Below are 26740 nucleotides of genomic sequence, written 5' to 3'. Positions count from 1 at the left end.
CAACCTATTCCTTCCCCTGTAGTGGTTGCTCCTGATCCCCCTTCTAGCACTCAACAACCTTCAATGGCAGATATGATGCGTGCCATCCAGGCTCTGGGTGAGAGAGTCGAGTCATTGGCTAGTGACCGTAACCAACTCATGGCAGACGTCAAGGAGTTGAAGTGTAAGAGTGCAGTGGGTAGTGACAAAGTGAGTGGTAGTGTTGTGGAAAGTGTTGTAGATAGTGTTGCGCTTGAGGGTTCGTCTGTTCGTGCCTGTCGTCCTCCCAGTCCGGGACCTCTTGCAAGCTCCCAAGCCCAGGGGAGAAGCAATGTCGTACGACCAAAGGGTTCGAGAGGCTTTAATCAGCGAACAGACATTCCCTCCGTGGTTTCGGGCGTATCTAACCAAGATCGCCCCACCCACACGAAGACGAGAGAGCCCATTTATTCCTCGTCTGCGGAAGAGTTTTCTCGGAAGAAACCATGGACCAAGGTCTCGCGGCCTCTTAAGCGCAAGTCGGTCCCTTCCGCGCAAGTCCAACGGCCCAGTTGTAGCCACTGGGTCAGTTCGGACTCGCTGCAGTCTTCCGATGACTGCTCACCTCCTAAGAGAGGCAAAGCGGTACCGCATCAGGCAGTAACACCGTCTGTTGCCGCACCTGCTCCAGTAGACCCTAAGTGGTCTTTGCTGCAGTCCATGCAGTCACAGTTAACGTCATTGATGCAGGACTTTCGTGCGGAGAAGGTTGACGCTGCACCAACCTCTAGCCTACAACCACCCACGGTTGTGCGTCCAGTGGACGCTGAGGCTACCTTCTCCCGCACTCCAGCTGTGAGAGTCCCGTTACCCATGCGTTCCAGTGTACCCTGCCAGCCGCATGTTGACGTTCAGCGACGCACGGAACCTTCCGTTGACGTTCGCGAGTTACAACAACAGCCTAAGTTGTTTTGTTTTGACGCGGTGCGTCAACCTCCGCAACCCAGTGTGGTTACCTCTACTCGCCCACAGCAGACTAGACAGTCTGGAGTAGACGCTTTGCGTCCCCGCGCTGCTATGGTTGTTGCCAGTTCACAGACTGGGCAACAGTTCCATGACGTTGCGTCCGGTTCAGTCACGCGTGCACCCGTGCTGCCGGACTCAGCTGACCAGCCGATTCCTACTCCTTTGCCGCTTCCTCCTCAGTTTTCATATGATGGACTCTCTGATGATGACGACGCTGCACACATTGACGACCCGCATACGGACATCGACGAACCCAAGACCACGCAACCCTCCTTGGACTTTAGGAAAGTTCTTGCACTGTTCAGGGAGATGTATCCTGATCAGTTTGTATCTGCGGCCCCACGCTCTCCTCCATCTGAGTTTGCTTTAGGCACGCAGTCATCCGCGCCTGCCTTTACAAAACTCGTCCTCGCCCGCTCGTCCAAGAGAGCTTTACGAGTGTTGGGAGATTGGATGCAGTCCAAAAAGAACCTTGGGAAGACAGCATTTACGTTTCCCCCTGCGAGACTCTCTTCCAGATCGAGCGTCTGGTATGCCACGGGAGAAGTTCTCGGCTTGGGAGTTCCTGCCTCTGCCCAGGGCGACTTCTCAAGTCTAGTAGACTCTCCCCGCAGGCTAGCCATGAGACGCTCTAAGATATGTTGGTCTCCTTCAGACTTAGACCATCTGTTGAAAGGAGTGTTCAGAGCCTTCGAGGTTTTTAACTTTTTGGACTGGTGTCTGGGAGCTTTGAGCAGGAAGATCTCCCCTTCTGACAAGGAAGCTTCCTTGCTCATTATGTCCTGCATGGACAAGGCCATACGTGACGGATCCAGTGAGCTTGCGACTTCGTTCGTTTCCGGGGTCCTCAAGAAACGGGAAAACCTTTGCTCGTTCCTGTCAGCTGGAGTAACACCGTGTCAGAGATCGGAACTTCTTTTTGCTCCTCTCTCAAAGTGCCTCTTCCCAGAGGAATTGATAAAGGAGATTGCTGCCTCCTTGATTCAGAAGGACACCCATGACCTGGTTGCGTCCTCTGCCCGCAAAGCCACCCCTTTGCCTACTGTATCTAGACCCAGGATGGACACTCCAGCGTCCAGATTCATTCCGCCCTTTCGTGGCAGAGCCTCCAGCAGAGGAGGTGCTCGTGCCGAAGGGAGACGTGGGAAGAAGAAAGGTACCAAGTCCTTTAAAGGCAGAGTCTGACTGCCACCTTCTTCAGACAGCAGTGGGAGCCAGACTCAAGAACTTCTGGCAGACCTGGGAGAAAAGGGGCGCAGATGCACAATCTGTGAAGTTGCTCAGAGAAGGGTACAAGATCCCGTTTGTCCGCAAACCCCCTCTAGCAACGTCTCCCATCTATCTCTCTCCCAGGTACAAAGAGGAAGACAAGAGGATAGCTTTGAAGCAGGAGGTGTCTCTCTTGCTACAAAAGGGAGCGGTAGTCAAAGTCCGGGACCATCAATCCCCGGGCTTCTACAACCGTCTCTTCTTAGTGGTAAAGAAGACAGGAGGGTGGAGACTGGTGCTAGACGTCAGTGCGCTGAATGTCTTTGTCACAAAGCAGACGTTCGCCATGGAGACCACAAAGTCAGTTCTAGCAGCGGTCAGAAAGGAAGACTGGATGGTCTCTTTAGACCTAAGGGACGCATACTTTCACGTCCCCATCCACCCAGAATCCCAACCTTTTCTGAGATTCGTTTACGACAAGGTTGTCTACCAATTTCAAGCCCTGTGCTTTGGCCTAAGCACGACTCCTCTTGTGTTTACGAGGCTGATGAGGAATATTGCCAAATTCCTACATTTAGCGGATATCAGAGCCTCCCTCTATTTGGACGACTGGCTTCTAAGAGCTTCTTCCAGTCGTCGCTGTCTGGAGAATCTAAAGTGGACTCTAGATCTGATCAAGGAATTGGGTCTCCTGGTCAATATGGAAAAGTCCCAACTGGTCCCATCCCAAACTATAGTGTATTAAGGGATGGAGATTCACAGTCAAGCTTTTCGGGCTTTTCCGTCGGCCCCCAGAACAAGTCAAGCCCAGGTATGCATCCAGAACATGCTAAAGAAGAAACGATGTTCAGTCAGACAGTGGATGAGTCTGATAGGGACGCTATCATCCCTGGAACAGTTCGTTTCATTAGGGAGACTACACCTCCGTCCCCTTCAATTTCATCTAGCTGTTTACTGGAAAAAGGACAAGACGCTAGAAGCGGTCTCGATCCCCATTTCCGAGAAGATGAAGTCAGCACTGACTTGGTGGAAGGACAGTATCAACCTCAGAGAGGGTCTGCCCCTGGCTGTTCAGACCCCCAACCACGTTCTCTTCTCGGACGCATCGGACACGGGCTGGGGTGCGACATTAGACGGTCGGGAATGCTCGGGAACGTGGAACTCGAATCAAAGAACGTTACATATCAACTGCAAGGAGCTACTGGCAGTTCATCTGGCCTTGAAAAGCTTCAAGTCCCTCCTTCAAGGCAAAGTGGTGGAGGTGAACTCGGACAACACCACGGCCTTGGCGTACATCTCCAAGCAAGGAGGGACCCATTCTATGACGTTGTACGAGATCGCAAGGGACCTCCTCACCTGGTCAAGAGATCTAAACCTTTCTCTAGTAACGAGGTTCATACAAGGCAATATGAATGTCATGGCGGATTGCCTCAGTCGGAAGGGTCAAATCATCCCAACAGAATGGACCCTACACAAGGATGTGTGCAAGAGACTATGGGCCACATGGGGCCAACCTACCATAGATCTCTTCGCAACCTCGATGACCAAGAGGCTCCCAATATATTGCTCACCGATCCCGGACCCAGCAGCAGCTCATATAGATGCCTTTCTACTGGATTGGTCCCATCTAGACCTTTATGCATTCCCCCCGTTCAAGATTGTCAACAAGGTACTGCAGAAGTTCGCCTCTCACGAAGGGACAAGGTTGACGTTAGTTGCTCCCCTCTGGCCCGCGAGAGAATGGTTCACCGAGGTACTTCAATGGCTGGTGGACGTTCCCAGAACTCTTCCTCTAAGAGTGGACCTTCTACGTCAGCCACACGTAAAGAAGGTACACCCAGACCTCCACGCTCTTCGTCTGACTGCCTTCAGACTATCGAAAGACTCTCGAGAGCTAGAGGCTTTTCGAAGGAGGCAGCCAGGGCGATTGCTAGAGCAAGGAGGACATCCACTCTTAGAGTCTACCAGTCGAAGTGGGAAGTCTTCCGAAATTGGTGCAAGTCAGTATCAGTATCCTCGACCAGTACCTCTGTAACCCAAATACAGTAGCTGACTTCCTATTATACCTGAGGAAAGAAAGATCTCTTTCAGCTCCCACTATCAAAGGTTACAGAAGCATGTTGGCAACAGTCTTCCGTCACAGAGGCTTAGATCTGTCCAACAACAAAGATCTACAGGACCTCCTTAAGTCTTTTGAGACCACGAAGGAGCGTCGTTTGGCTACACCTGGATGGAATTTAGACGTGGTACTAAGATTCCTGTTGTCAGAAAGGTTCGAGCCACTATAATCAGCCTCTTTTAAAGATCTCACTTTAAAGACACTTTTCCTGGTTTGCTTAGCCACAGCTAAAAGAGTCAGTGAGATTCATGCCTTCAGCAGGAACATCGGATTTTCATCTGAAACGGCTACATGTTCTTTACAGCTTGGTTTTCTAGCCAAAAACGAGCTACCTTCTCGCCCTTGGCCGAAATCGTTCGATATTCCAAGCCTTTCAAATATGGTTGGAAATGAACTAGAAAGAGTCTTATGCCCTGTTAGAGCTCTTAAGTTCTATTTAAGACGAACTAAATCTTTACGAGGACAGTCAGAAGCTTTATGGTGTTCTATTAAGAAACCTTCTTTACCTATGTCAAAGAATGCAGTTTCCTATTATATCAGACTGTTGATACGAGAAGCTCATTCCCATCTAAATGAAGAAGACCATGCTGTGCTGAAGGTAAAGACACATGAAGTTAGAGCTGTCGCTACTTCAGTGGCTTTTAAACAAAATAGATCTCTGCAGAGTATAATGGACGCAACTTATTGGAGAAGCAAGTCAGTGTTTGCGTCTTTTTATCTTAAAGATGTCCAGTCTCTTTACGAGAACTGCTACACCCTGGGACCATTCGTAGCAGCGAGTGCAGTAGTGGGTGAGGGCTCAACCACTACATTCCCCTAATTCCATAACCTTTTTAATCTTTCTCTTGAAATGTTTTTATTGTTGTTTTTGGGTTGTCCGGAAGGCTAAGAAGCCTTTCGCATCCTGGTTGATTTGGCGGGTGGTCAAATTCTTTTCTTGAGAAGCGCCTAGATTAGAGGTTTTGATGAGGTCCTGTAGTATGGGTTGCAACCCTTGATACTTCAGCTCCTAGGAGTCGCTCAGCATCCTAAGAGGATCGCGAGGCTCAGTGAGGAAGACGTACTTAAAAAAGGCAGAGTAATTGTTCAAGTCGACTTCCTTACCAGGTACTTATTTATTTTATGTTTGTTATTTTGAATAACTGCTAAAATTAAATACAAAATCCTTAGCTCATAATAATGTAAACAATTAATGCTGGTCTCTACCCACCCCCCTGGGTGTGAATCAGCTTATATAATCACCGGCTAAGTTTAATATTGAAAAATGTTATTTTTATAATAAAATAAATTTTTGAATATACTTACCCGGTGATTATATATTAAAGGACCCTCCCTTCCTCCCCAATAGAGACCCAGTGGACCGAGGAGAAAATTGAGTTCTGTGTTTACATTGAGTACTGAGTACCTGCACGACAGATGGCGCTGTTGAAGTACACCCCCTACCTGCATAGCGATCGCTGGCGGATTTTGAGCGTAGAGTTTTTCTGTCGGGCAGCAGAGCTGCAGCTTATATAATCACCGGGTAAGTATATTCAAAAATTCATTTTATTATAAAAATAACATATTTCAAGAACAGTAACAACATTAAGTTAGATCCTTCACATGTAAACGATAAAAAAAAAAAAACAAGAAGAGAAATAAGATAGAACAGCATGCTCGAGTGTACCCCCAAGATAGAGAACTCTAATCCAAGACAGTGGAAGGCCAAGGTACAGAGGCTCTGGCACTACCTGAGACCAGAGAACAATTGTTTGATTTTAATTTTAGAGTCTCCTTCTCTTAGAAGAGTTGCTTACCATAGCTAAAGAGTCTCTTCTACCCTTACCAAGAGGAAAGTAGCCACTGAACAATTACACTGCAGTAGTTAACCTCTTGAGCAAAGAAGAATTATTTACATGATGGTGTTCTTTTATACTGAATTTATGTCTTATGGTTTGTCTTCTTTGCTCAATTGATTTGGTTTTGAATTTGTTATTATTCTATGTTTAAACATTTTACATATTTGTGGTACCCAAGCATTTCAAGTACAGTATTATGTTTTTGTAATGACAATAGAAAGTTTTGTGTACTTTTCCATAAAAAAAATTTAAAATATCAAATATATTCATTGGTTTTGTAAATTTTTGTGAAGTATTCTGTACCACTGGAAATATATTTGTTTATTTTATTGAAGATAGGTAGAATATGATGTAATACATTTCTATTTTCAGTTTAGTACATTTTCTTAGTTTTCAAGCAAGATAATCTAAGCCTATAACAAAACAGCCATTAGGTATAAGAAATGATTCCATGTAATTTGGTTTACAACAAATAATTCATTGATTTAACTGCCACTGAGGTCAACTGGAAAACAATGATTTGGAGAGGATTTCATGATTTTATTTTTCAATTACATTAGTTATTAATACTAGGAACATTTATTAATTATTTGTTTCACAGTTATGATTGCAGTACTGTATACAATAAGTAGATGGCATTTTGATTTTAGTGATGTAGCTGCTTTTAACTTATTATTGGAATATTTTTCACCCAATTTTACTGAACTTTCACAATGAATATTATGATCTGTTGATTTATTTCTTCTGTAATGGCAGTATCTGAGTTTCCTCTGCCTTTTAAGACCTATACAAGTATAATGGAACCCAGACCATTTAATCAAAAAAATTTCACTAGCACTATTTATTTCATTCATCATATATTTTTAAATATTACTTATATACTTTCAAACTATTCATTTAGGCAGCAGCAATGAGGCTCAAGTAAGAATAATGAGCGATGTCCGTCATATGTACGTTTGGGAGAATCAGCGTTGGAATCCGGTTACTGGTTTCACTTATAGAGGGTTTCCTACCGATCGTTATACGTGGAGTGATCAGACTGGTCGGTTACATAAAACTCGCGAGTCTACAAAATTACCCTCTCGACATTGGCAATGGGTAATTGTATGAAATGGATTGAAGTTTTAAGATTTAATGTTTAATTATTATTTTATTTTAGTAGCATTCAGAAATTCATGATCTATTCATTATTTAATGAAAAGCTTTACTGAAATACAAGGCTAAAGATTTTCAGAAAAACATTTCAGCTGAAAAGAGATAGTGATAAATAGAGTGGTTGTGTAAACAAAATTCCCCTTAAGCATTTACCATCTTGATTTCTCCTTCATCGTTTAGTCTTAACCTTGACAGAACAATTTTCGGTGGGGAAATTGTTTGTCGATATTTATCTGTCAACAGCTTTGTATATCAGAAGCTCCTTTATTGCCTGAATTATAGATTTTAAGGCTCCAAATACTTATCTTGAGCATATTTCTCCATCCTGAGATCTGACTATGCAAGTTCCCCATGCAGAACATGTGCCTGTCCCTACTAATTCTTTCTTTGAAACAGGTCTTTCCTGCTAGCTATTCAATGCATGTACTTGTTTCCGACACGTTTAGTATTCCAGAAAGTTACATAGAAATTATTATTATTTCTTTTTTAAATAAAATAATTTATTTCCATGCATTACGTACTGGAATTCTTTTAAGTTCCCACATGCCTCCTCGCTCTCAATAGTTATGGTTCTTTCCGTATCATGAAAATTATTCAAAAACAATTAATTGAAAACAATTATTCGAAAACTATTATTTGAAAAACCTCTATTCGAATGGAAAATTGGTCGAAAGAAAGTTATTCGAAAGGACAATTATACGAAATGATAAATATTCAAAATGTTGTTTGAATCTTACGCTAATAGGCAATTGTTTTCGAGCAATGTTCACATAATCGTTCTTTCTACACATTTATTTCCTCTAAACAATGAAGGAAAAATTAAGATGGTGGTTGCTGGAAGGGGATCTTTTTTACACTGATGCTCTATTTATCAGCCCCTGCTTCTAACTGGAATGTCATGCCAGAAATTTTGGTATTTGTTTTATTTTAATCAAAGCTTTTCATTACCATGAATACTAGGTAAATATTAAAACAATATAATTTTTAAGATTGGGTTATTTTATTAATTGAATTTCTTAAGAGCAATTGCTTATTTTTATTGAATGTTTTTTCTTTGTAAGTAATTAGAGTTACCAATGTGAATTTTAAAATTTGGTTATTTTATTAATTTAATTTCTTAAGAGCAATTGCTTATTTTTAATTAATGTTTTTTCTTTGTAAGTAATTAGAATTACCAATGTAAATACAGTACAATAAACAAATTTATTAGACTATTTTTAACTCTCATACTCTCATTAACATTTTAAAGCTAAGTATGAGTGATTAAATTTGCGTTTCTAAGAAGTTATATTGACTTGAACTGAAAATTTCCTTCCCAGATCAGCGAATGGTGTGTTGACTACCATACACCAGGTGGTGTAGATCGAGAGGGCTGGCAGTATGCCACAGATTTCCCAAGGGATTATCATGCCCATAAATATGTAACGGACCTTGTGAGACGACGACGCTGGGTGAGAAAATGTAGGATCTCAACATCTGGTCCTTGGCAGCTAATGGAGAAGGTGGCATTAATCCATATCTCGGTATCGGTGAGTATGCAGCTTTTCGTTGACTATTTTATTAGTTAGAGGCAAATAATTTTGTTACTCAAGTCCCATTTATATGGTTCAGTAATCACAGTTTGGTTGATTTTATGGTGAACTCGGCATATCAAATGCTATACATTACTATTTATGAAATTGTGATCAGAATTCAAGTAAACTTTTACTGCCTTGAAGACTTGTCAAAGGTGGCTTATAAGTGACAGAGGCAAGGGACAGATTTTTACGCTTGTCACACAATGTCTTAGAAATCAACCATATTTACATATAGTAAACTCCAAAATCCTGTTTCCACTCCAGCAAGGGCCAGGTAATGATTGCTGATAACTCAGCAGGCATCCTAAGGTCCCAAGGACAATGAGGTTGCAGTTACCAGCAAAACTTTTTGGTCTAAGAGTTGGGACTGAACACTCAGCCTATCTATTTTACATTTGCCATATTCCAATGTTTAACCCATTATAGAACAAATCTTTTTTTGCAAGCACTATGAGTCTATAAGACTTATTGGTCTTGTTACACTTTTTGTAAAATAAGAATGATACTGTATAGTCTTTCCCCAGTAACGAGTCATCCAAATATCCTAGTTATCCACCTCTGCTTATGCCAATCTGTTTGCATTGATAATGGTTTTTTTATTATATACAACTCCATTAGCAGAAGTTGCTTTTAGAATTAAAGCTTTAAGATATTGAAGGATTGATATATTGTTTAAATATATATACTGTATATTTATAGAATTAAAAACAAATGTAAAAAGGAATACTAAAAAACCAATAAAGGCATAATTTAGGATATTGAATGAGAGCTGAAGTTATCATTAGTTTTGAACAGTTATGGTAAAAAAAAGCATTATAAAGAGGAAAAGACCATGCTAACAGCTTATTATAGCTTGAATAATTTTCTATATGTGATTATTTTAGCCTGAGTGTGCTGCTGATAACACTGTGCCTGTATGGGGAGTCTCGGCATCGGGTGAAATAGTTTTCCGTTCTGGAGTCACAGCCTCCAGACCCTGGGGAGAGAAGTGGAATCTCATCCCAGCAGAGTGCCCAATGCGTACCATTTGCGCAAGCGTGGACTGTCGGGGTGTCTGGGCTGTCAGCAAAGACGGAAGGGCTCATCTGAGAATTGGAGTATCTAAGAAAAATCCACGGGTAAGTCTTACTAGTAAACAATCCTGGATTGACTGGGATGCAAAGCAAGTCTTCTCTTTGATGGACAGTATGAAATATAAGATTCTTGTGCAAATATTTAGTGCTTGTCGTCGGCGCCCACTCGTGTCCGAGTATTGGGTTCTGTCGTTAGCCATCAGCCTCCTATCTATGGGGTGGGTGCTTATGTCTGATTAGTGCTTGTAGGTATTTTAAATGTTACTCAGATTTTTTTTAAGCAAGCTAAAGTGTGTTCATATGGTACTTTTTTAAAAGCCTTGAACTATTCATAATAAATCCATCATTCATTTAGAACCCAAATTAATATGTGGATGTCATTACCATGGATATCACTTGTTTATTGCATTTGAAGTATACTAGTCTATTCTTTTACGATATACAGCATTGATCTTATTTTTGTTGAGATATCAAGTATGTCTTATGCTTTGATGACCATTATTGGTGTCTGCATTATTTGCTTCTTTTAGCATGGTTTCTGCACTTGAATGTGCGCTCTATAGCGTTAATGTCACAGGTTTGTGAAGTGCTGAAAATATATGACTTCTGTTTTATTCACTTATCATGAGTACATAATGCCTAAGTATGTAAGTAAATGTATGTCAGTAGGGGCCACTGTGTCTTTATCTTACTTAGAAATCTTACAAAAGATTATGACTTTCCAGTCACTTGCTTAAAAAAGATTTATTTATAATAAATCATATTTTGCCTCAAGACATCTGTTCTCATTAGCTTGCTTCCTTTACTTGATACAGTCAGGTAGATAATAGAAAGTTACTTTCAATTCATCAGTGGTTCACATGCCCAAACAGTAATTCCTATTTATTTCTTCTGATGTTCAAATGACTTCCTTTTCAAGGTTTGTTAAATTTTGACATCTAGCCTAAAAATATAAACATTTTCCATTTTGTATTCTTTCCCTGCAATAGTCTTTCCCCCTCTAGGGGAGTACTGAGGTTATATGGGAGTAATTGGCAATAAGAGCACTCGGGTACAACAGCACCAACCTTTTTCAGTCTTCTCATAGCTAATATGTTAGTCAGTCATGTAGTTCAACATACAAATCCAGATAGTGTTTTATTATGATTAAGGGGTTATTTAGCTGCATATTTTTCTGGTTTTTCAATCCATTCCTGTGTTAATTGTTTAAGGAATTTCTTTCTGCATAATAAAGATCTGCATTTGTTTTGTATTTTGATTTGGAGTGTGGCTTACCAAATTTATATGAAGTACTCCAACCGTGAAACAAAAGCTTTTAGTTAGGGAAAAGACTAGACTAGTGGATTACAATGTGGATGATGTTAATGCCTCTCATTCTATTAACCAGCTATCTAGGGTTGCTAGTAGGAAGCTTCATAAGCTCTATACTAAAGTTGCGATGTTTACGCAATTTGAGAAGGCTAGCGCGCCTTCGGACAAAGTCAGTAATACTAGCCTAACTGGCCTGGTTCAAAATCCAAGGCTAACTCATCAAGTTTTGTCTAGTGGTTTTGATGTGAAAATTTTGAATGTCTTTAAAAGATTTGGCTGGAGTTGGAAAACAATTGCTTCATGTTTTGGTTGGCAGTGGGATTTGGTGTAAGGTTTGCTATTAGCTAGTACCTTTGTGGCCGAAACGAGTCTTTTGCATACCACTAGCACAAAATTTACAGCTAGTAATAAACAAAAGGGAAATGCTGAAATTTCAAATCTGGATGCCTCACCAGAGCAGGACCCATAATATGGAAGAAGTTGGTATGGATGTTGTATCACTGTGTCAGGCTTTACGAAAGCTTACTGCAGAGATGTATCCAAATAGGTTAATTCAGGTAAGGTCTGGTAATGCTTATTCTGCCGTGCTGTCTAATGCTGCTACTTGTGCTAAGACTTCTTATACTCTGAAGTGAATTGATTAATGTCTTGGTGAAAGGAAAGTCTGCTCAATACTTCCCGTCTGTTGTTAAAATCTTATCTCCTGATGAAGATTTCATTTGTTTGTTAAACAAATAGATTGCTTAAACTTATTATTTCACATATCAAGCTGATTTGCTAGAATCTCTAATCAGTGTCAACAAAAGGAAGTTGTTGAATATGGGTTTTATGTGTTGCTTAACTCAAGAGATTCTGTTTAAGGGTAATAGCCAATTCAAGAGTAGTGGTTATTTAAAATCTTTTTAAAGAGAAGTTTGTGAACCACCAGGATTTTAATCTTAATTTAGATTATCTAAACTGTTTGGATTGAACAATTTCAGATGATATTCTAGAGGTTTTTCAATATTAAACTTACCCGATAATCATGTAGCTGTCAACTCTGTTGCCCGACAGAATTCTACGGAAGGGATACGCCAGCGATCGCTATACAAGAGGGGGGTGTACTCACAAGTGCCACCTGTGGCCAGGTACTGCAGTACTTCTTGTTGACACCACTTCAATTTTTCCTCTGTCGTGCTTCCGGCAAGACGTTCATGGATACGCTTATAATTTTGGAGTCTTGTTCACGGTTTTTGGTGAAGTATTGCTCTAAGATTTCAGCTTTCGCTATTCAGGAAGTTCTATTATTAGCTTAGCTAGCTTTTGGAATTAATTTGATTAATTATGGTGACGAAGAGAGTATGAACTCTCTTTCACCTTTAAATGGCCGACCCTTCCCTTAGACGGAAGTGTTGGTGTCTAAGAGAGTATAGACTCTTTTTCTTAATTTTGCTTTACAAAAGTTATAGATTTATTTTATATCTCTCCGCCTTTTATAGGCCTCTTCGATTAACTTCCTTTTATTATAAAATTATTAAAATTAATTTTTATATTTGTTTATATTCGACCTTTCCTAATAGTAGGCGGTCTTTTCTTGTACCGAAGTTAATTAACATTGAGCCCGTCATTTCGGTTTTACCTGTTAACATATTATGCTATTTTAATGTTTTTGAAAGAATTTCTTTGATAGTCTCGTACTGTTTCAAAGTTGAACTAACGTTTTGTTTTGTCTCTGCAGTTGTTGACGTTCAGAACGTTCAACTTGCGCTCTATCGTTACGATAGAGAGAGAATTTTCACGGTGTCACGTTGCAGTAAGAGTAAACCGTTTATAACGTTTTGTTCATTCTTTCTTAGCTTAATGGTTTTAATTCTAATAAAGGAACTTTTTATTTGGGAAATCTTTCAGTTTTTTTCCTTTAACAATAATATGTTTTAACGAGTATATATGATTGGGCTCTTCTCTCAGGTTCTAAGTCTAGAGAGAGAGAGAGAGAGAGATAGAGACGGAGGGAGAGAGAGCTGGATAAACGTTTCGTTCAAGCGAGTAACGTTGTTATCGTTTTTGCTCTTCTCCCTAGTCTCTTTAGGGGAAGAAGGTAAACGTTTCTAGAGTTTATTCTTGTTCTCAAGCTTTATGCGGTGAGAGATTTTAAACGTAGTTTATTTGATCTAGTGTTTAGTCTCTTTCCAGCCACTGAATTATTTATCTTTCATTAGATTTTTCTGTTACATTGTAATTCTGTTTTCGCAATTACTAACTTTTAAAGAAGGATAGAATTGCGTGTTTCAGGTACAAACCACTTAAAGTTTCGAGTTCAGTGAAATAAGTGCAAACAGAAATTCAAAAGTGATAAGTGATTAGCGCAAAGTGTGTCAGTGTTGTGCGTGAGGGTACTTCTTGCGTGCCAGTCGTCCTCCCAGTCCGGGACCTCTTGCAAGCTCCCAAGCCCAGGGGAGAAGCAATGTCGAAGGGCAAAAGGGTTCGGCAGGCCTTGATCGGCGCACAGAAGTATCCTCGGTGGTTGCGGGCGTGTCTTACAGAGACCGTCACTCCCACCCGCAGACGATTGAGCCCTTATTTTACTCGTCTGCAGAAGAAATTTCGGGGAGATAACGCTGGACTCAGGTCTCAAGACCTCTTAAACGTAAAGTCCAGACCTCTAGAGTTCAACAACCCGGATGCAGTCATTGGGTTAGCTCTGACTCTCCGCAGTCATCAGGTGACTGCACACCTCCTAAGAGAGGTAAGGTGATGCCGCAACAGACCTCATCTTCTGTTAAGGCTTTGCCTCAGCAGACCTTAGCGTCTGCCGACCCCAAGATGACTTTGCTGCAGTCCATGCAGTCACAGCTTGCGGTCTTAATGCGTGAGTGTCAGGCTGAGAAGGTTACACCTCCTCCTGCGATCGCTCCGCCTCACCGCAGTCCAGTCTGCCAGGCGTACGATGTTGAGGTTCCTCAGGATACCTTACCGCGTACTGAGTTGCCAGTTACCAGCGGTGTGCAGCAACCTCCGCCTTCCTTAAGGCAACCTCAGCAATGGGAGCAGGAATCTTATGCCTTACTTCCTCCGCTTCCGCTTGCGGTTCCACCAGCGAGGCAACAATCTCTTGAGGTACGACAACCTCTTCCATCAATGAGGCAGCCACCTCAGCACTCGCTGCAGCTTAGGCTAGCACCTCAGGAACCTCAACTCGCGAGACAAGAACTGCGTTCTGCGCAGCCGCTACCTCAACTCTCGCAGCTCACACCTCAGGAACCTTAACTCGTTCCTCAGGAACCTGCTACTGCGCATCCGCAACCCTTACAGCAAGCGCAACTCTTGAGGCAGCAACCTCATGCTATGAGTCAGCCACCTCAACGCATGCATCTGCCACTTTCTCCTCAACTTAAGCCTCTTCCATTCAACTTGGAAATAACAAATGACAATAATAACACCTCATTACTTTCATAACTTGCATTTGTAATCATATACATGTATGCCTACACAAACATTATGATAATGGAGGTTATTTGTATTACTTATATAAAAATATATATGTATTCCTTGCAATATATTTTTAACAATATCGCAAAATATGGCAAAAATATCTTCAAAACAAAAATGAATCATGAGTTATGAATGTAAGGTAAATATTATGTTGATATTAAAACCCCATGCAAGCATGCATGAAGTAATGCAGTGTTGCCAACAGGGCGAGTTTCCCTTTCCTGAGGTGAAGTAGATTATAGTACATTTAGTGTAGCTTAATTCTACGATTATCATGCTGGCTATCAAATTCATCAACAAAACAGTCTAATCAATTCCCTCGGCACGTGCACTTTCAATGGACGGTAATGCGATATTACTCACTCTAGCACTGGTCATGGAATTTCTGAGAAATGTTACACGCCATGCAACACGCTCTGCTTACCTTACAGCATGCTCTACATACAGCATGCTCTGCATACAGCATGCTCTGCATACAGCATGCTCTGCATACAACATGCTCTGCATACAGCATGCTCTGCATTCAGCATGCTCTGCATACAACATGCTCTACATACAGCATGCTCTGCATACAGCATGCTCTGCATACAACATGCTCTGCATACAGCATGCTCTGCATTCAGCATGCTCTGCATACAACATGCTCTGCATACAGCATGCTCTGCATTCAGCATGCTCTGCATACAACATGCTCTACATACAGCATGCTCTGCATACAGCATGCTCTGCATACAACATGCTCTGCATACCTTACCGCATGCTTCTCAGTCACACATCTTTGGTTGTTGCCAACTCACTAGACTGTCAAGCAGTTTCATAACGTTGCCTTCTAGTCTGCTGCTTTTGCACCATTGAAACCCTCACTGAGAGAACTTAGCTTTTCTCGGATATGGTCCCTGTAGATGAGAAAGTGCTTTTCTCCCTCCTTCTGATATTCCCTTGAGGACTCTGTCATTTGGAGAGGAGCGTTTAGCTGCGTAGCCTCCTATGGACTTTTATTTAAGCATAACATGCTTCCAGGGAAGGTAATGGTTCCACTTCAGTCGCTAACCGCGTCTGTTACCACACCTGCTCCCATAGACCTTGAGCTTTGTTGCAAGACATGCAGTCCAAGCTTAGTCCTTGTTAGAGGATTTTTTGTTTACGGAGTCAGTGTGTCTCTGGGAAGACGTTCAACAACCAGCAGAAGTGACTTGTTGTGACGCAGTGCGGCAACCTCAGCAACCCGATAAGGAGTTGTCTGTACGACCCAGACAGTCTAGACAGCTTCGGGTTGTCACTGTACTTCCTCGCTTCCCCATGGTTGACAGTTCACAGACTGTGCAGCAGTACCATGATCTTGTGTCCGGCTCCGTCAGACGACTGGCTTTTAAGAGCTCCCACAAGTCGTCGCTGTCTGGAGATTCTCAGATGGACTATGGATCTGACCAAGGAACTGGGCCTCCTGGTCAATTTTGAGGAGTCTCAGCTCATCCCATCCCAGACCATTGTCTCCCTGGGTATGGATCTTCAGAGTCGAGCTTTTCGGGCTTTTCCGTCGGCCCCAAGGATCTTCCAAGCCCTAGAATGCATCCAGAGCATGCTGAGAAGGAACCGATGCTCAGTCAGGTAGTGGACGAGTCTAACAGGGACACTTTCATCGCTGGCCCTGTTCATCGTGTTAGGGAGACTCCACCTCCCTCCCTTCAGTATCATCTAGCTGCTCACTGGATAAAGGACATGACGCTAGAGACGGTCTCAGTTCCTGTTTCCGAAGAGAGGAGGTCTTCTCTCGCGTGGTGTAAGAACAGCTTTCTTCTCAAGGAAGTCTACCTTTCGCTGTTCAGAAACCCGACCGCCGTCTCCTCTCGGACACATCAGACACGGGCTGGGGTGCGACTTTGGACGGACAGGAATGCTCGGGAACATGGAATCAGGAGCAAAGGACACTTCACATCAATTGCAAGGAGTTGTTGGCTGTTCTTCTGGCCTTGATAAACTTCAAGTCCCTCCAGCTTAACAAAGTGGTGGAGGTGGACTCTGACAACACCACAGCCCTGGCTTACATCTTCAAGCAGGGAGGGACTCTTTCGTGAAGTTGTTCTAGATCGCAAGGGACCTCCTCATCTGGTCTAAAGATCGAAAGCTCACGCTGGTAACGAGGTTCATTCAGGGCGATATGAATGTCATGGCAGATCGCCTTAGCCGGAAGGGTCAGGTCATCCCCACAGAGTGGACCCTTCACAAGAATGTTTGCAGCAGACTTTGGGCCCTGTGGGGTCAGCCAACCATAGATCTGTTCGCTACCTCGATAACCTAGAGGCTCCCGTTGTATTGTTCTCCGATTCCAGACCCAGCAGCAGTTCACGTGGATGCTTTTCTGCTGGATTGGTCCCATCTCGACCTGTATGCATTCCCGCCGTTCAAGATTGTCAACAGGGTACTTCAGAAGTTCTCCTCTCGCAAAGGGACACGGCTGACGTTGGTTGGCTCCGCTCTGGCCCGCGAGAGAATGGTTCATAGAGGTACTGCAATGGCTGGTCGACATTCCCAGGACTCTTCCTCTAGGAGTGGACCTTCTACGTCTACCTCACGTAAAGAAGGTACACCTAAACCTCCACGCTCTTCGTCTGACTGCCTTCAGACTTTCGAAAGACTCTCAAGAGCTAGGGGCTTTTCGAAGGAGGCAGCCAGAGCGATTGCCAAAGCAAGGAGAACATCCACTCTCAGAATCTATCAGTCTCAAGGGGAAGTCTTCCGTAGCTGGTACAAGACCAATGCAGTTTCCTCAACCAGTACCACTGTAACCCAGATTGCTGACTTCCTCTTATATCTAAGGAACGTAAGATCCCTTTCAGCTCCTACGATCAAGGGTTACAGAAGTATGTTGGCAGCGGTTTTCCGCCACAGAGGTTTGGATCTTTCCACCAACAAAGATCTACAGGACCTCCCTAGGTCTTTTGAGACCTCAAAGGAACGTCGGTTGTCCACTCCAGGCTGGAATCTAGACGTGGTCCTAAGGTTCCTTATGTCATCAAGATTTGAACCTCTCCAATCAGCCTCTTTTTAGGACCTCACATTAAAACTCTTTTCCTCGTGTGCTTGACAACAGCTAAAAGAGTAAGTGAGATCCACGCCTTCAGCAGGATCATTGTTTTCACATCTGAAACGGCTACATATTCCTTGCAGCTCGGTTTTTACTAAACGAGCTTCCTTCACGTCCTTGGCCTAAGTCGTTCGAGATCCCAAGCCTGTCCAACTTGGTGGGGAATGAACTGGAGAGAGTACTTTGCCCAGTTAGAGCTCTTAGGTACTATCTAAAAAGGTCTTAACCTTTACGAGGACAATCAGAAGCCTTATGGTGTGCTATCAAGAAGCCTTCTCTTCCAAGGTCTAAAACTCAGTTTATTACTAATTCAGGCTCCTGATTAGGGAAGCACATTCTCATCTGAAGGAAGAAGACCTTGCTTTGCTGAAGGTAAGGACACATGAAGTGAGAGCTGTGGCTACTTCAGTGGCCTTCAAACAGAACCGTTCTCTGCAGAGTGTTATGGATGCAACCTATTGGAGAAGCAAGTCAGTGTTCGCATCATTCTATCTCAAAGATGTCCAGTCTCTTTACGAGAACTGCTACACCCTGGGACCATTCGTAGCAACGAATGCAGTAGTAGGCGGGGGCTCAGCCACTACATTCCCATAATCCCATAACCTTTTTAACCTTTCTCTTGAATACTTTTTATGGGTTGTACGGTCGGCTAAGAAGCCTTCCACATCCTTGTTGATTTGGCGGGTGGTCAATTCTTTCTTGAGAAGCGCCGAGGTTAAAGGTTGTGATGAGGTCCTTTAGTATGGGTTGCAGCCCTTTATACTTCAGCACCTAAGAGTCGTTCAGCATCCTAAGAGGACCGCTACGCTCAGTAAGGAAGACGTACTTAATAAAGGCAGAGTAATGGTTCAAGTCGTCTTCCTTACCAGGTACTTATTTATTTTATGTTATTTTTGAATAACTAATAAAATAAAATACGGGATACTTAGCTTCTTTGTTAACATGTATGCTGGTCTCCACCCACCACCCTGGGTGTGAATCAGCTACATGATTATCGGGTAAGATTAATATTGAAAAATGTTATTTTCATTAGTAAAATAAATTTTTGAATATACTTACCCGATAATCATGATTTAATTGACCCACCCTTCCTCCCCATAGAGAACCAGTGGACCGAGGAAAAAATTGAGGTGGTGTTGACAAGAAGTACTGGAGTACCTGACCACAGATGGCGCTGTTGTGTACACCCCCACCTGTATAGCGATCGCTGGCGTATCCCGACCGTAGATTTCTGTCGGCAACAGAGTTGACAGCTACATGATTATCGGGTAAGTATATTCAAAAATTTATTTTACTAATGAAAATAACATTTTTATGGGAACTTTTCTAAAGTCCAGGGGCCAGTAAGGAAAGCGTATTGGATGTTTTCAATAGAATCCTGAATCAAATTCCCTTGGTAAATGAATGGTGCAAAAATATAGCAGTTCAAGTGCCTATGTTTTGGACTGAGGACTGCTCCTCAAATATTCAGCATGGTGATGTATTCAGTCTTGAAATGTCTGTGACTGTTCAACACATCCTTAGGAAAGATTCAGGTTTAGTACGTATGGTTACATTTAATCAGGATTCTATATTTTTGAATGATAATAGCAACAGTTGCTTTTATTTGGGCTTTTCTATTGGAAAAGATTCGGTCATCCTTGCATTATTTGGAGAAGTTCAAGCAAATGAAAGCACTGTTGGATCATGTGGATGAGGTTATTAAGGATCTTGGCTTCTCTCAAGAAATTTTTTCTGATGAGTCAGTTGGAAATAGGGATTTCCAATTACATCTCAGTCATTCATTGAAATGACTTCAAATCTTTACATGATTTGCATACCAGTGATGCATAAATAGAACTGGTGAAATGATGGTACGTCCCTCGATGTTTGATGTCATTGGAAGCAAAGGTTCTAGATGTTTCTGTTCATAGACGCTTTCCAGGAAGGTTGGAGCACAACCTTGGATAACCCTTCACCTGCCAGGAAAATGGATGGAGAAGGAATTGCCCGTACATATCAATTTCTTGGAGCTAATAGCTGTATTGAAGACCCTTCAGGTTCTGTGAGTATGGCGATGGGGAAGTGCGTAGCTGTGTTTTCAGACAACACGACAGTACTGGCTGGTGAGGAACCAGTTTGGTGTCCTTGTTCTTGTCTTGTACGGATATGAGGAAGATACTTCTACCTTAGTTTATTATAGGCAAATTGAACGTATTGACAGATCAATTAAGCATGGAACAACAAATACTACAAAATGAGTTGTCTCTACATCTTTAGTGGGTCAAGGTATATGGAGTTGATGGGGAACACCATGTTTGCAACCTCATTCAGTAAAAAATAAAGGTGTTTTGCCCTCTGTTCTGGATCCCTTTGCATAGAAGGTGGATGCCCTGTTACAGGATTGGTAGAATTTAGAACTCTGCTTTTCCTCCGTTTTCAGTGATTCAGGCGTTGATAAGCAAATTCAGGGTACTGTATCTTGAAACAGCAGGATGAATCTGGTGGCTTCTCTTTGCCTCTAAAAGATTAGTTTAGGAGTTTAATACCTGTTGTTGGAGTGTGTGAGGAGATTGCAATAGAGAACCAATTTTCTCAGACGACCAATTTTGAGGTCGGTTCACCCAAACCCCTTTGCACTACATCTAGCCGCATTCTCAGAGGTTTTGTATATTAGGTTCTAAAGTGAAGTCTATCAATAATATGTATCAAAGACAATCAATTGTGTATTTTTATTGATGCAAGTCCAGGAATGCTTCTGTGACAAGAACTAGTTTTGATAATAAAATTTGACATTTTCTGTTTTGTATTAGATTTATCATGAATATGCTGAGGTCTTTTGCAATTTTTTCACATTTCCCTCATTGGAAAATAAGTCTGTTTCTTTGTTCCATTAAAGAAGTTAAATTTATTTAGGCATTTAATGTTTAAGGATGGTTAATATAAAGTCAAATCAACCTAAGAAGGGGTATTACTATAGTAATGGTAGTAGTAGCAAGGATTTCCCATGATGACAAGATCAGATATTTGGACAATTTTTTTTATTCCTAGACTAGAGCAGCCTTTACCTGGGTATGTCCACGCTTAAATTTTGTCCAGTAAAAATGAAGTCCAGTAAATTGAAAGGGAAATGTACATTCAAACTACAAAGACATTTTATTACCATATGTAGTAGGATGCATTTAGCAAGGGAGTTGCTTTTAGTGTTTGAATACCAAAAGACTGACCAAGGTGTTTTATTTATCTGTAGAATAACTTGAACAGTTGGTAACCTGAGCGTATTTGAGCTATATTATAGATTCTATACAGTAGTATAATTAACTAAAAAAGTTTGTATATGTGAAAAAAATATTTTAAATTTATACCTTTACTGTATTTGGAATATTTTTTATTCTGACATGATTGTATGAGCTGTAAAATTGGTGTCTTTAAGTTTTGTATCAATGTCACTATAAATTCAGGGTCATTACATCTTTTCAGGGTTTGCAGTGGGTCAGTGTTGATGCCCCCAACCAGCCATTAGTAGAAGTAGCTACTGGTGCTGGTGCTGTATGGGGCTTAGATCAGAGTGGAGCTCTGCATCGTAGGAAGAATGTGCTCCCGTTGTTCCCCGAAGGCACTGAATGGGCTTTTGCAAGCAATAATGTTGCTAGCATTAGTGTAGCAGCTAATGGCGCAGTGTGGGCTGTGTTAGATTCGTTTGACTCGGAAAACGGAACTGTTCAGGGTGTTATAGCAAGACTAGAGACATCAGATACTTCTTTTGTTGGCACTGGATGGGAACATACCTTGGGCACTGGGTGGAGTCACGTTTCTGCCAGAGTTCCTTTACCATTATGACAGAGAACTTAGAATCGTTTACTCTCTCTGTAATTTTAGATGTCCTTTAATTCACACTGAATTTTTTTTTTTGCACTGGAATGCCACGTCGATGATGTTTTTTAACTGATAAAATTCTCAAGCTCACAGCCATCCAGAATTTAAATGGAATTATCTAGTCTTTGTAGTTGTGGTATAGATTTAATTTTTTTATTATGTCGAATAGTACTGTCCATGACAACTCTTTGAAACGTAAGAGTTCATGTTGTAATACAACAACTCTATTTATTAGAAAAATAATATGTTTGGTAATGCCTTTATCTCTGATTGAGGGTTCTTTCAAAGTTGGTGTTTAAATTCTTTAGAGTTGAAGGAGCATTGAGTGAGAATTGTGCTTTTAATATGGTGCAATGTTGCATGACGTTTTCTGGGGAAAGGAATGTATAAACTAGCATGCTGGTAATGTTATCTGATTTGTGGAAATCTCAATACAGTACAAGTTGAGAATCCTTTAACTAGAATTTCTCAGCCAGGAAGCGTTTCAGATTTCTGAATACAGTACTGTATTCCTATAATGACGGGCTCACAGATCTTTCTTTCATTCAGGTGAAATTGCATAATACAGTATTATTATTAATTTGATCACTTAACAAGGTTGAAGTAAGTGCACAAAGTTCATTATTATTCGCTATAAATTCTTTTTTGAAGTTATAATAGTCTTCCATCTTTTGTCAAGAAAGTAATGATGAAGTAACTTTTTGATTTTTCCTTTGGAAATTAAAATCATACAATACATTATAATTTTTTGATCTACTAGGAGGGTTCATATATAATTAATGGCTCTATTCCCATTGCTAATGTGCATAATTAATTTGTAAACAAACAGACAGCAGGAATACGTCAAACAGTGACCAACAACACGGGGATGGAAAAAGGAAGGAATTGACAAAGGGCACCTCGACCTTGCTGCCAGAAAACGCTAAGAATTTAGTCCTCAGGCTATAGTTTCATCTTATTTATCCATTTATTTGATTGTAAGGTATAACTGTCTGGTGAATTAGACATTGAAAAAATTCAAATGACCGAAAGGGTAAAAATAATTCTTTATTTCTTGAGTTCATCATCAAGTTACTTTCATACAATATTTCATTCAGTAATGTATAGGATACAACATTTCTTTTTTATTAAGCTCAGTAAGAACTTCTATTTCTCTTCAATATGATATTTAACTAAGTGGCTAGAAATAACATACCCATTCACTGTAATGACTGATACAAACAGATCGTATGACGGTAACTTGAGTGGCAACCATGCAATACAAAGACAATTAATTTTATAGATATTTGTGAAAGAAAAAGAGTTTAATTTTGGTAAACACAAAAAATATCCTACTTATCTGAGATCTGCGACGAAATATTTAAGTAAACTCAGGTCTGTAAGGATCAGAAGTTAAGTCACTAGGAACTATAAAAATTTGTTGCTAAACATAAGATATGTCGTAGATATTTTTACAGCAAACCATGAAAAAAGTTGAAAAGGCAATATATAATCTTGATGCAGCATGAAAAGAAATTTTAAAACTTTTTTACTAGAATTATTAAATATTTTATGATGTAAACAAATTCTTGATATAACTAATATGAGTGGGAGTGGTAGCAAGCTAACCCCCTACCCACCCGCTAACTAGCGGGATGGGTTGTTAACTATCACTAAAATTTTAATGGCTCGTTATTTCAGTTTCACCGAAAGTAATACCCCTAATAAATAGCTAAAGGTTTGTATCGTTAGGAAAAATACACACTATCTAAGAATTTGTCATATTTTCACTATTTTATTTAAAGTTAATTGCTCTTTTTTCATAAATGAAAATGTAATAAGAATTACCTTATTCTTGCCAGAATCATGGAATTATTGCTTAAAAGAAGGTAGACACAGCACGAAACACAAACTTCATTACATCTTCAGATCCTTTTTGTTCTATATAGCGATTTGTCTACTTTTCATTGACTTTTCTCATCACTTCCAGTATAGAACTTCAATGTTGTCTTTATGTTTCTTTAGTTCATATATAGTTGTTATTCCGATAACAAACTCATTGCCGTAATCTTCATAATTACACAGTTTTCACGTTTTATGAACAATTCAACTTTTTCTATTTTAAATGAACATAAATGCTCTCTTTTTTTTTCACTTCGACATAGTAGGCGTATCTCCAGGCTTTATCAACATTTTGAATATATCTTGAACCACAGAACCCACAAAAAGGCCGCAATCAGATTAGTTAAGGAGCGAAGGGGTTACTATGGCAACTGCTAACAGTAAAGTGATACCATGTAGTCAAAGGGTATGTCACATAAAGGAACAGCTGTACTTGATGAAACCTTCCCAGCACTGGAATTATCTGTTCATCATTTCAAAAACTTTCAGAATTCGGAGAAAGGATTCTCAGCCTGTACTTGTATACTGTATAAAAGGAAGTCTATTCTTTGACTTAATACAAAAGTATGATGTGTCCGATTGTATAATTCTGTTTAGAATCACTTTTAATTTGCCTATTTTATTATCAATATTTTTTAAGGACTGTACTGTATTTCAAGGTGTAATGATTAACAAGTGATTTGATAATCTTTTAACCTTAATATTTATTTTTTGAATCAATTTTAGATATGACCTTTAAATTCTGTTCTGTATATGTATTGTTATGTTATAATTTCATCTGCATTATTTTTCTTTACAACTATTCATGCTGACTGCTAGCCATTGGTAAACTAAACGTAACAGGTTTGAAAGATGTTTGAGGTTTGAAATTAAATGTAACAATTTTGAAAGATGTTTGAGGTTTAAAACTAAATTTAACAAGTTGAAAGATGTTTGAGGTTTAAAATTAAAACTAACAATTTTGAAAGATGTTTGAGGTTTAAAACAAAATTTAACTAGTTTGAAAGATGTTTGAGGTTTAAAATTAAAGGTAACAGGTTTGAAAGAAGTTTGATGTTTTAAACTAAATATAAAAAGTTTGAAAGATGTTTGAGGTTTAAAACTAAATGTAACAGGCTTGAAAGAAGTTTGAGGTTTAAAATTAAATATAAAAAGTTTGAATGGTGTTTGAGGTTTGAAATTAAATGTAACGGGTTTGAAAGATGTTTGAGGTTTAAAACTATATGTAACAAGTGTGAAATATGTTTGAGGTTTAAAACTAAATGTAACATATTTGAAAGATTTTTGAGGTTTAAAACTAAATGTAACACGTTTGAAAGATGTTTGAGGTTTAAAACTAAATATATCTGGTTTGAAAGAAGTTTGAGGTTTAAAACTAAATATAAAAAGTTTAGATGGTGTTTGAGGTTTGAAATTAAATGTAACGGGTTTGAAAGAAGTTTTGAGGTTTAAAACTAAATGTAACAATTTTGAAAGATGTTTGAGGTTTAGAACTAAATGTATCTGGTTTGAAAGAAGTTTGAGGCTTAAAACTAAATGTAACAAGTTTGAAAGATGTTTGAGGTTTAAAATTAAATGTAACAGGATTAAAAGAAGTTTGAGGTTTAAAACTAAATGTAACAAGTTTGAAGTTTAAAATTGAATGTAACAGGTTTGGAAGTTTGAGGTGTTCTTTAATTGATTTCACAGTTTTTTTAAATTAGGATTTTTCTGTAGTATTTCATAAGTAACTAATGATTGGAGACCTTTCAATTTGATCAAATGTGGTCAAATGAGTATGAAAATTATAGTACTAAAATTATGGAAATGTTTCAAGTAGTAACTCAGTTTACGAATTTAATTTGTTCTGGGAGCGAACTCGCAAATTAAATTCTTGTTCTCTATACTAAAACTATGGTATTTTTCCCATAAGAAATAAAGGAAATTTATTCAGTGTGTTCCAAACGTCCATAAAACACAGATACACTAATTTTTAAAGGTTTGTAATGGTAATTAATATTAAAATCATAACCACTAATATCAGAAATGAATATGTATTAATGATTCACAATGAAAAGTAAAAATAATTGACAGTTTAACTTGAAATCAAACTTCATATTACTATAACTTTAGACAAAGAATCTTGAAAATACTTGTAAAACTATGAAATGTGAAATATTCATTTTTCGTATTTAAGATTTTTCATGTTTAAAAAATTTTCATAATTGTATGTATCAAACCTTTTAATTATAAAATGAGTCATACCAAGAATTAGCACTAGTTTCACAGACATATATTGTAGTAATGGAAGAAGCTACAAAAGTGTAGAAAAGGAATCCCCTAGGAGTTATCATAAGAGGACCTAGTGTTAACAGGAGACTTTGGGGAATAGATTGTGGGAGTGTTTGAAAGTTAGAAGTATGGGATGAAGAATGAAGAATTTGAAATTATTGTAGGAAAAAGAACCTTATATAGACTGAACAGAAACCAATAGAAAAATTAATCAGAACAAAATTGCCTTTCAGTTATTGTAAGAAAGGTTTTTGGGTGAATTCGGCAATGTGTACTGAATTTAAAGAATGATGTCTCGAGAGCTGCGTGAAGTAAGAAATTTAAGTCATAAATGGTTTGGAAGATCTGTGGGAAATTCAAAGAAATTGGTAGAGATGTTGGGATGAATAAGGACATTTTTTTAGTTATTGGTATATGATCTGCCATTTCGGTATTTTCCAGATAAGCTTTTTCATCACAATTTATTCATGATGCTAGTTAAAAGGAGGGCAGTATTAAAGAATTGGAAATATACCAGATGGTTTAGTTTTGTGCTGACTATGGAAGTGTTTGAGTACACGGGGAGAAACACACTTGTAATGTAGTTAACACTATTTATATACAGTAGTATGTTGGTTCTAGCATAGTGTGTATAGAATATTGTTATCATTGCTATTGTTATTATTATTATTTTTTATTGTTGTTGATGTTATTTTGACTACTGAAACATTCATAGATCCTCTTAGGTCAATGCTGAAGGATTTATTATAAAATGAGAGTTGAAAATAGAAACAAGTTCAAGTTTTAAGAAGTTGGTCAGTTAGATTTGAAGGACACAAGTAAACAGTGACTATGGTGTGTTTTATCATCCTTATACAGGAAATCATTTTCAGTCATTCCCCATTTTTCTTATAGTTTTCTATGACTTTTTT

At 39.6% G+C, this 26740-nt stretch overlaps 1 protein-coding gene across 1 annotated transcript in view; it reads left to right on the top strand.

The window, feature by feature from the left end:
* The window catches only part of Pex23 (peroxin 23), a 113956-nt gene extending 87832 nt beyond the window's left edge, over positions 1–26124 (top strand). Inside the window, exons 18-21 of the mRNA XM_068353780.1 lie at positions 7056–7248; positions 8625–8834; positions 9767–10000; positions 21282–26124. Coding sequence (XP_068209881.1) covers positions 7056–7248; positions 8625–8834; positions 9767–10000; positions 21282–21641 — 997 coding nt within the window. The 3' untranslated portion in view covers positions 21642–26124. The remainder of the gene's footprint in view (positions 1–7055; positions 7249–8624; positions 8835–9766; positions 10001–21281) is intronic.
* The last annotated feature ends 616 nt before the right edge of the window (positions 26125–26740 follow it).

The sequence above is a fragment of the Palaemon carinicauda genome, chromosome 30, assembly GCF_036898095.1.
Source record: "Palaemon carinicauda isolate YSFRI2023 chromosome 30, ASM3689809v2, whole genome shotgun sequence".
Lineage (NCBI taxonomy): Eukaryota > Metazoa > Arthropoda > Malacostraca > Decapoda > Palaemonidae > Palaemon > Palaemon carinicauda.
The sequence above is the reverse complement of the archived record's forward strand: the minus strand, read 5'-3'. Positions and strand labels throughout refer to the sequence as shown.